Source organism: Protomyctophum parallelum, assembly GCF_964188405.1.
Source record: "Protomyctophum parallelum genome assembly, chromosome: 13".
Lineage (NCBI taxonomy): Eukaryota > Metazoa > Chordata > Actinopteri > Myctophiformes > Myctophidae > Protomyctophum > Protomyctophum parallelum.
Window position 1 is genome coordinate 6412855 of NC_139708.1, and position 11548 is coordinate 6424402.

Below are 11548 nucleotides of genomic sequence, written 5' to 3' on the forward strand. Positions count from 1 at the left end.
GTCACTGTCACTGGCACTGGCACAAAATGCCAGCATACTTCAAACATGACCTTCAGTGCAAAGGTCCATGTTGTTCAATTATGTTTTTGTTCATGAATGTCAACATTATTGGAGGGAGTATTTTATTTGACTGTAGATGTATGTTCATAACATTTACTTGTCTGTTATTTTTGGGGTCAAAATATATTGGCTTCTCTTTTGATTCTTCCCTTAAAAGGACCTCTATAAAAAAACTCCCCCAGGCTCAACTGTCTCACAAGAAAAGTTGTGCAACCGTCCTTGCTGTGGGGGATTTGATGGGAAAACGAAACTTGGAAAATTAAATCCAACCCCCTTTTGTTCCTACTTGGTGGTTTGTAACTAAGCAGTGAGATTTGGACACTACACAACTACATCTACAGGACTACATAGAAGGATGTGAGTGTTCATTTCACTTGACTGAATATAAGTACTGCAATTGACCTTTTTTGTTAACTCACAAATTGTCAGCAGTGTACCATGTTTGTAAGGTTGATATGTTTTTATTAACTTGTCTCTTTGTCTTCATCAGAGACCCGATACAGCGTTTGGAAATGTTGACGCATGGAGTGGTTTCCTACTGTTGGCTGTTGCTGTTTCTTCATGTCACCATGATTGATTCTATGCGGTTCAAACTATTCAGTGAGTAAACCAGGACCACGATTCCCCTGCCTTGCTCCAACACATTTATTTGATTGTTTGTTTGTTTAGGCTTGTGGTGTAGCTAACCCTCATGACATTTTTTGGGGGTCCCCAGATGACAGTAAAGTGGCAATTGAAGGACTTTTATGAAAATTTTAATACCTAAAAGAAATTTAATTAATCAACAAACTATACTATAAATACTGATCAAACATTGACCAATTTGTCAAATAATATAAGAAAAGGGAACTATATAATATAGGCAATCTACAAGCTCACACAGCGCCTTGCAAAGAGGCATTGTGAGCTTGCAGATTGACTAGTATGTTCACAATATTTATCTGTGGGCACTGAGTGAAACTAAATGTAATCCTCCCCAGTCCCCAGTTCAGATATGATTATGTTTGGGGGTTGCAGTCTAAAAAGGTTGAGAACCACTGTTTTATAACACCATGCAATTACAGATTACTATAATTCTAAACTACTAAAATGTAAACTATGTATAAATTATATTGAAAATATGTTTTTCTAAATATCTAAAATCACCATAATTTGTTTCTTGTCTTTGTGTATGAACAACAGGAAAAGCAGAACCGGATCTGCAGCCACAGGAAGGTGAAGTGAGACTGGCGGGCTCTTCGGCCATCAACGAGGGCAGAGTGGAGATCTACCATAACGGGGAATGGGGAACCGTGTGTGATGACAAATGGGACATGGCTGAAGCTCAAGTGGTGTGTCGACAGTTGCACTTCCCTGGGGCCAAGACTGCTGTCCTTGCAGGGGCTTATGGAGAAGGTAGCCTTACTCTCTAGTTCACTGGTTCTCAAACTTACTTTTTCTCAGGGATCCCCTGAAAATAACTTTTTCATCCACGGCACCCGCAAATTGCATTGTTACTTATATAGCACATTACATTTATGTCATATACGTTACGTAAATATGTAAATATTTCCGCCTATTAAAGGTATATTCAGTGATTTCACTAAAAAAACCTTAGGTTTCGTTTTTTGGCTGGGACCTAAGCCTTTCATCCAATCAGGAGAGAGAGCCAAAAACGAAACCTAAGGTTTTTTGACCCCCAGGGGTTAACTGGGGACAGGGAGGAACTCCTTATATGGGCAGCACACTCTATAGTAGAGAGGATTATCACAACAAAACAAAAAAATAAGTGATATTTGAATTAAGTGAAATCACTGAATATACCTTTAAAGGTAGAGTATGTCACGAGGAAAACTTGACAGAATATCTGTTTCCATTTGGACAGATAAATAACTTATAGGGATAATAGGGAGAATAGGGATGCCCCAGCATCCTTATTCTGGGAGGAACATTCGGCAGAAATATTATGGCAGATCTACAAGCTCACAACGCGTCACCCCTGGACTTGTGTCATGGCACCCTAGGCTGTGGGTGCCACGGCCTTTGAGAAACTTGTCTAGTTCAAGGGTTTTCAGTGTTTTTTCAGGCTATGGATCCCTTAGCTGAGAAAGAGATGAAGCAAGGACCCCCACTAAAAGATTTAACCCATTCAGGCCTAAGGCCGATTCTAAAAACGCCTTTAAATCCTGACCTAAGGTTTCTGAAAAACTTCAAATATTGATATAGCAGAATCAAAATTTTTACATTTTTGAATACTGTACATACTGTACAGAACCCAAATATGGGTGCCCGGCCTGAGGGGGTAAGATACAAATAGGGGTTCCCGCCCAGAATGGGTCGATAGCTTCATAGCCATTTTTCACAGTACTATCAGCATTGTGTAAATTGAATTTTGAATTTTGAAAAATTGAATTTTAATGTGTATATTCAGATATTTAACCGCTGAAACATCCCTTTACATCAAACTTCTTTGCTGGTTTTATCCCCCAGAATTGGGATGCTATGGTTCAAGTGGTTTGGTAGGACCTGTTCTGTTGGACCCCCTGTTGAAGACACATGTTCTAGTTCCATTAGTCTCCCACCAGAGGGCAGTAGAATCACATTCAAGGATTGACTTGAAGGCTCACCATTTTGTACCAATGCCACAATTGACAAAAAATGCCTAATGCTGTCTAATAATTTGTCATTTCATACGCCAGGTCCTGGACATATATGGCTGGATGATATGGAGTGTAAAGGAACAGAAACATCTCTGTCCAGGTGTTCGTTCGTAGGCTGGGAAACGACTGACTGCACACACAAAGAGGATGCTGGAGTTATTTGTGATTTAGGCATGTATCTAAAGTGGTACCTGCTACACACAGGTCTCTGTAAACAATAGAATACATACCTGTATCTAAAGTGGTACCTGCTACACACAGGTCTCATTAAACAATAGAATACATACCTGTATCTAAAGTTGTACCTGCTACACACAGGACTCTTTGAACAATAGAATACATACAATAATGATGTAATATAATATTTAATACACAAATGAATGACAATTGATATTTCGTTTACAAATGCACATGGCTTTAAAGTCAGTTTAACAAACAATCATAACACAAACCCAACATTATGGATATGCACTTTCCATGTTAATTTTCTACCCAACACTACATCCATGACCTACTGGCACAGTATTGTGGTCATTATAATCCACCATCCAGTGGTGGAAAATATACTCAAATGTTTTTACTTAAAGTAAAAGTATCAATACTGAAATATAGAAATACACCGTTACAAGTAAAAGTCTGGAATTCAAGTGCAAAAGTATTGGGTTCAAAATGTACCTACCTGTATCTACCAATAGTAAAAGTTCTCATTATGTAGAATGTCTCATTTCAAATTTTCAAATGTATAACAATCTTTGGAAAATAGCCGTTCTACAAGCTCACAATGCGTCGCATTGCAACGCATTGTGAGCTTGGCTATTTTCAAATGGCCAAAATGTATAAAGGGCTGAAGTGGTCACTGTTTGTTTTGTAATAGTAATCAAAATCTACAAAGTAACTAGTATATAAAGTTTTCAAATAAATGTAGTGGAGACGGAGTATAATTAAAAGTACTGGAAAATACAGTACTTACAATAAATACAGTACAGTACTTAAGTCAATGTACTTAGTTACTTTCCACCACTGATCCCATCTTTCCCTGTCCTGTCCTGTCCAGGACCGGACCTGAATACAAGCAGCACCAGTGATACCAGCCACTTGCTGGACCACAGCCTGGGTCTGTCGGAGGAGCTCGGCCTAATGTTTGACAGTGGGAAGGGCTGTGACTTCCTGATGACGGTCCAGAGCCCCACGGGCCACCGACAAGAGGACGGAACCATGGAGATGGCCGGGACAACAGTATGCGCCCACAAAACCATCCTGTCACTGTTCCCGCGGTTCAACGCCTCCGATGGGAACAGTAGCAGCTATGTCGTCAGACAGTCATGCCAGTCCTATTTCACTGCTTTCATCAGGTAAGCTGATTCTGGTTTAAGAATCAAAACAAGAAACGAAACAATCTTACTCCACTTCCTATTTAGCAATGAAGAGAAGTTGAGACATGGATAAAAAACAAACGCGCTCTTGAGAAATATCAAAGGATGTGTTGTAAAGTCACCCAAATTATTAGAACTTTCATTGTTTCATTATTGTGGCAAAAGTCATACATCAAACAAAACAAAACGAAAAGGTTTGTCAATGCAGTAGACAGCAAAGTTCTACAGAAAGGTTAGATTCTCACTCAGTCCTACAATTAATTTGTACCATAACCATCAGAACAATGCATGATCATTCTGTTTCCCAATAGGTATATTTACACCCGCAAGATGGACATGACCTTCTCCTCTGCCCAGTGCCTACACCAGATGGCCTCCGAGTTTGGGGTGACACAGCTGATGGAGGACACCGGCCGACTATTCGCCAGGCTCCTCCCAGAGGACATTACGTTCCACACCCAGGTGTCCCTCTACGAGTACTCAGTGGAGACTGGGGACTTGCTTCTCCAGGAGAACTGTCTCCAGTATCTCGCCTGGAACTATCAGAATCTAACCATGTCCCCTGCTTGGACTCATGTCACCATGGACCTCCTCAGAACCCTCCTACTTCGCTCGGATCTGGTGGTGCCAGACGAGGCCTACGTTCTGCGTGTCCTGGAGGACTGGATCTCTCAGGAGGGTAATTCCACCAGCTTGGAATCACAGGCTGACCTGTTGGGCCTCGTCCGTTTCCCTATGATCCCTGCTGAGAAGCTCTATGACTTACAGTTCACCTCGGTGCTCTACAATGCTCACCAGGATCTGTACCGTGATAAGATCCTGAAGGCGCTTAATTTCAACTTTCTCCTCTTCAGCACCCTGAAGAAAAGCTCAACCTTCAAGGGAGAGGATTATGACTATCAGCCCAGGATTTACTTGGCAGACCCATGGAGTACTGCTCTTGAGGTGCCCGAGGTCACCGTCCCCCAACCAACAAACCAACAAACTTACCCAAACCAGGGCATGAACTATAGAAACGGATATGGCAGGAACGGTGCGTATGGGTATGGTGGATATGGCGTTCCGATGCCACGACTAACCACTGCCAGTCCATACACTAGCAGAAGTAAGTCGTTTAGCACACCCGTCCACAATAGCTTGATCTTCCAGAACAACATGATCGTATGGGACGCTATCATAACGAGCCAACCGGTTGCCAAGTTAACTTTCCGAAGTGCTCGAAATCAATACCAGAACAAAGTTCGCTTCAGTAATCGGCTTCTGAGGTCGTGCCAAGGCAAGTACATCTGTCAGGTCCAGGACTTCAAGAACGATGTGGCTCAAATTGCTTCCAACAGCAGCCAGGCCATGCCATGTCCTTGTCCCAATGACCAGTACATCTACCACTTTGTGGTGAGACCGGAGTACATGTGATCCCATCCAAAACAGAGCCTCAGAAGTCTCAAAGCAAGCTTCCATAATAACCCCATTAAATCATTTTGATGTGTCATTATTGAATATAGGGTACAGTTGAGTGTTCATAATAAAATCATGTGCTTTGATTGATTTTCTGATTATGTTTTTATAAGAAGAAAAACAAAACAAATAGTCTTGTCTCCTGCCTTTATTTTCTTCTTTCTAATTATTTGATCGGCCCAAAATATTGTGTTCATTGTCATGATTTGTCACGATCCGAGTTGGCTTTGTCCGTGGCGTAACCGTCTTTAAATAAATACTTTCAGAAACGGCCATGGGAAAAATGCATTGCTTTTCATTTCCTGGGCCACTCGCCGTTCTGAAAGGGGGAGGGACTGCGACGCTCTAATGAATGGGGCTATGGGGTGTTGTGCTAATTCGCTTATTTCCATCGAAATAAGTAGTAAAGTGTGCCACTTGGGATATTATTTACATTATGAAGAGAGGATATATACAAATAAATAATAATTTTGAGCGATGTGCAAATTAGCACAACACCCCATAGCCCCATTCAATTCAATGAAATTCATTGAGGGCTTATGATAGAGGAAATAGCCAATAAGGAGCTTTTGCACAAAATAACACCTGGACCTCTTTGGTGGGGACGTAAAAACTACAAAGACAGGTAAGAAAGCCTTTTAGTATGGAATTCTCCTTTAAGGCTAATGCTTCGTAATGACAGACTATACTGGCTGCCCCCATCATACTGGAGATCCTTGTTTGCTCACGTGGTTTCATTTTGTGAATACTCTTTCCCTTTTAGTTTTTTCTGTTTCTTCTTTGTTGCACCATTTTTTTTTGTCTTGCTGTATCTGTTCTTTTTTAGTTCTTTTTTGTGTGTGGAAAATTCAATAAAATGTTAATCACCAATAAATGAATTTGAAGAAACTGGAATGTTATAGGTTTTTAATTTCTCCACCAGTTGGCATCTGTTTTTTAAACGGTAAACAGGCAAAGAACTAATTTCTTGACCGCTGTAGGACCTTATTTTCCAAGGACTGAATTAGCACTTTAATGAGTAAGCATACTCTTTCCGAAAGATTACTCCAGCAGATCTTTACCAGTCCTAGCGCTGCTGCTTAATCTACCATCTGTCACCATAATTTCAGCCAGACAGATGTTGTTCAGCTCACACAGACAAAAATGGTGTTTGAAATGAATTAATTATTATGATGAATTAATATTAGTAGTACATTAAATAATTTGCAAGTGATATGCTAATTAACTTTGTATATTTAAATTGTGTTTGAATGGTGTATTTCGTCTCATAAGTCATAACGTATGGCTGGATATTTTTTGCTTTAAATTTACCTAAAAGGTCATGAGTGGTGACACTTGATACACATCCCATAGCTGTAACTATTGACCGTACCAGAAAACCAGTGTTGATATCAAAGTTTTTCCAATTTTGTCAATGCATTTTCACCAATATCAACAGTTGACTGGTGTCAGCATTGTGTAAATTTAAGAAATATGTAAGCCACATACAGTAGCCTACACAAATACAATACACATAAAACATATTGTAAATAATAAGCTCTACAGTATTTTGTTTTCTTCATACGATGGTGGTGTGCGGCGGAAATAGCCCGATCTACAAGCTCACAAAAATGTGTTGCAATTTTAGTAACGTATTGAAAAGTCCCATATCGGGACCTCAGAATTATATTGAAAGTGGTTAAGGCACAGGTTAGAGCTTGTATAAAGTCAGAGTCACATTGGTATTTTCGTGAATCATGGAATCTTACAGAAAGCTTGGTGTTTTGGCAGACACCAGACAGTTACAGTCACACAAACCAACATGCCTGGGCAGGTCATTGAAAGTCACAAGGGTGGTGGGTTGTCTGTGGGTGTACTGTATACACAGAAGATAGGAGATGATGAGGGATGTATTATTAACATTATGCAGAGGTAACACAACTGTACACCTTAGACTCTAAAGTGTCTAATATTCTAATGTGTCTAATATCTAATATTACTTGCTCACCCATGATGCAGGGTGAGCAAGTAATATTAATAAGACACTAACGTCATTGCGTATTATTATTATCAAATCAAGTCACAATAAGCAATAAATAGAGACAATAACATAAATTAGGCATTACCCTGACTAACTCAGTGACTGACTTTCATGATAGCAATGCTAAACACAGACAGACAAATGGTTCTAAATAGCACCAGAGTTGTTTCTTTGGCTCGTAGGCCCGTAGGGTAAACCTAAATCAGTACAAAGTTGGAAAATTCAGATGGACAGTTACAGGATGGAGAGAAGATCTCTGTACTCTCTTCGTTATAGTGCCCAATTCTCTATCCAGTGCCCATTTCATTTTAGTCATTTTGTCTGTATGAACTACTGTATTGACCTATAGATATTTCCATGGCTGTCCAAACGAAAACAAGTGGCCCCAGGGAAAGTTCATCTATTTGGTAATACTATACTGTAACGTAATTGGGGATGACTTTGCATTGAGTAATACCAAACAGTATCATATTTATTACATGACGATTGATGACACGACGACAAACATGCGTTGTTCATTTCAAAATTTCCCCAAAGTGTGTTGTGGGTTTCATAGATAGGGCAGCTATTCCCAACCTCTGGGCCGTCAGGATATTGCAAGTGGGCCCTCAAATAATTAGCAAAACAACAAGGTTTTATTGATGTAATACAGCATTATTATGAAATACAGTATGAATAAAGTATACTACATTATAGTTCCATTGATTCAAGGTGGAACACATTTGATTGATTGGTCATTACGCGACCCACCTGACCACTTAACATGGCAGTCTATCAGATGCCCTCGCCCTGTTAAGTGATCAAATGGGTGGGCCGGGAACAGGAACACTTGAGATTTTCAAGTGGGCCCTGATCCAGAAATAGTTGGGAACCACTGAGTTTGGGACATAAATCCAGCTTTTCACACCTGCAGAGCACTATAGTCTGCTATTTACATTATAGTACAGCATGCCAACTGTTTCTCCTCCTTGGAAGACATTCCTCAGAAATCCTCCTCATACCCGTGGGCTTTCTCCTTTGCGAGAAAGCCCACACCCAAGGTTACGGCATCCCCTAATATTGCAGTGGTACCGCCTGCAAAGGGCAAACGGAAATGAGTGTGCACTGATTTACTGGAGGCACACTCATTTGGGATTTCGTAGAAGGGAAAGTTCCAAATCGGGTGTAAACACAGTGAATATACTGAATACCCTGGTTATTTGGTCATAATTACGACAGCTCCAGTGGAATAGTCTGGACTCTCCACTGCACTGCACTCCGGACATGCACCAGACTGGTGGTGATTCACGCTCACATCGTGACAGCACACTGCGGGCACTGTCGACCCCAAACCTCTGATGCCATTGCTGTGTGTTTTTCCGACAGATGTTTTCCCTCTCCTCGCCGTCCCTCAAGTGGAATCACACAATACAGAGCCATTGTCTCATTATCACAAATGAAAATATGAATAGCTTTTGCTGGTGAATGGGGGATTACGGGAATTGTATACTAAACTCAGTAAACTGTATGTGGGCTGCGGCTGGCTCACATCGAGGGAAGAGAAAACAAGGGTGGTGTGGAGGAGTGGGAAAGGGCTTGGGAGTATCGCATGAAAGGTGGAGGGCAGGGTGGTGGTCAGGTCACTGTGGAGACTCACTGCCCCTTGTACAGTGTGCAGGCAATATAGGGGGGCTGAGGTCAGAGGATGTGGGTCACTGCCACAGCGCCCACCAGTTCCCACAATGAGACCCTCTTTTTCAGTTTTGCTGGGCTCTTCCTTTTGAGAATATTCCTGGCCCTTGCAAGTCTGTAATTTAGGCTCTGGATGTTCAGCCATTTCTAAGCCCCTCTGGGTGTTTGTAGTACGTAATGTACACATATGAGGCTGCTTGCATTGCACTTCTTTGACAAACCCACCCTCTACGGACAAATTAAAACCTCATGTTGATACCATATAAAGCAGATCTAAACTGGTGAATAAAGTCCTGTTCAACCCTGAGTCGTAGTATGCGGAAAAACAATCTAACAAAATAATAATAATATATTGATTACACATTTTTGGGAATGTTCGACAAATTTCGATCACTGTCTATATTGACTGCTAGTCAAATGCAGTGAGTTGGGGGAGAATATTCCTACTACAACCATGATACTTAATTTGACTGTGTATTCTGCTCATAAGCAAAGGAAGTAAACAAATTCTTAGAAGTCATTCCTGTAATGGGAGGCACGTGCAAATCCCCTACTTATCTTCTACGAAGGTTCTGAGGTCCAGGTGGGAGGTGGAGGACTCGGCGCACCGCCCAGGAGCCAGAGGACATGCCTGCAAGACCACATCAGTAGGTATCTCAGTGCAAAGGAAGCCAGCTGTTTTGACAGGGGGCGGCAGGCTTTGCCCAGGAATAGATGTCTGCAGTTGTCCTGATGGCTTTGGCATACATGCGGAACAGAGACCAAAGCATATTTCAATCCCCACTTGATCTGGGATGTGTCACTTCCTTTCATGCGTCTCAACCCCACCAACACCCACTCCATATACATGCCATGTCCGTGGCGTGCTGTCGCCCGTAGCATGTCCACTGTCTTTGGTAACTTCCACTCTGCATGTGAGTCATGCGGCTTCACCAAACATAGGGAGTTTCCTAATCACTTTTACTTGAAAGGGGAAGTTGATTACTCAAGGAGTCTCCATTGAGACTCCGCTGGTCATCATCATTATATGCGGAAAAAACCGAAACAAATCTCCAATAAATGCAAGGCTTCATTGGGTGTGTAACTGATAGAATATAGAAAGAAAGTAATTTTTGGGGTGAACTAGTCCTTTATTATATGTGGTCAGGTATAAATGAGCAATCCATTGCCACAACACAAGTGACCAATCTAGGAAGGCAAAGAGGGGACATTAGGAGTGTGTGTCCAATTCATGTCCCTCTTAACATCTCCCTGGCTCTTTTTGATAAAGTCAAGTAACAGGGACCCGTGGAAAAACAACCAAGCAAAAAATCCTAAACTATGGAAACGAGTGGAAATATTTACTGGAGAGCCCAACAGACCGGCAGCAAGGGGCCAAATATGATGTCAGGGAGCAAGGAAGGAGCCCACAGCAGATACAGTCCCTCTCTCTAGTATCCTCTTTCATTATTCAACATCATCATCATCATCAACCCTGATAGTTACACACCATGCCCTCACTGTGATCTCTGCTCTTGAGCCAGAGTCAACACTGCAGGCCACAAAACCCAAACTGCGAGATCCTCATTTTCCTGAGGTGGTGTTGTTGCAGTATTGAACTTTCCAACAAAGAAGCCATCCATCCACTTTTGTGCATGTGCAAGGGATGAGAAATGACCCAGGAATTTTGACTATAGTGTAGCATAATGTTTCTTTCATTAGAGCACAAGCAGCACAGAAGGGAGGAAGGTTTGGGTAGCTTACGTTAGGGGAATCGCCACCAGATTGAATCTATTAACTTTAAGGGGATGATGTCACTTCTCTCCGCGTCCCCCCCACCCCAACCCACCACACACACACACACACACACACACGCACACACACACACACACGCACGCACGCACGCACGCACGCACGCACGCACGCACACACACACACACACACACACACACACACACACACGGATCCACACAGGCATGCACAAACGCACGCGCACACACACACACACACACACACACACACACACACACACACACACACACACTCTCTCTCTCTCACACACACACACACACACACACACACACACACACACACACACACACACACACACACTCCTTCCTTTGCCTTTTCATGTGGAGTTGCAGTGTTGCAGTGTTTTTAACAGCTAATGAAATGTTGCTTGCCTAGCATATAGAAGTCTGAACACATCACAGGGAACTTAAGTGCTTCTTTGTAGGCCTATATATATATATATGTTGAAATCACATTTTTTTTTTTTTTTAAGATATTTTTTTGCGGCTTACGCCTTTATTGATTTTTTAAGGGATAGAAAGTAGGCTGACAGGAACGGG

The 11548-nt window shown here is 41.8% G+C and overlaps 2 protein-coding genes across 2 annotated transcripts in view; one reads left to right on the forward strand and one right to left on the reverse strand.

Moving 5' to 3' along the window:
• The window catches only part of cenpx (centromere protein X), a 141454-nt gene that overhangs the window by 43432 nt on the left and 86474 nt on the right, over window positions 1-11548 (reverse strand). The window lies entirely within an intron of this gene.
• On the forward strand, window positions 293-6415 carry LOC310869900 (galectin-3-binding protein B-like). Its single transcript, XM_083780878.1, has 6 exons — window positions 293-417; window positions 551-660; window positions 1243-1455; window positions 2739-2870; window positions 3754-4051; window positions 4384-6415. Exons 2-6 carry the CDS (start codon window positions 573-575, stop codon window positions 5483-5485), a joined length of 1833 nt encoding a protein of 610 aa, XP_083637004.1. The 5' UTR covers window positions 293-417; window positions 551-572; the 3' UTR covers window positions 5486-6415.

Coding starts and splice junctions, on each gene's coding strand:
- LOC310869900 (XM_083780878.1), top strand. CDS start 573: ATGTTGACGCATGGAGTGGTTTCCTACTGTTGGCTGTTGCTGTTTCTT. Junction 2,871..3,753: donor TGGAGTTATTTGTGATTTAG/GCATGTATCTAA, acceptor TGTCCTGTCCAG/GACCGGACCTGAATACAAGC. Junction 4,052..4,383: donor TATTTCACTGCTTTCATCAG/GTAAGCTGATTC, acceptor GTTTCCCAATAG/GTATATTTACACCCGCAAGA.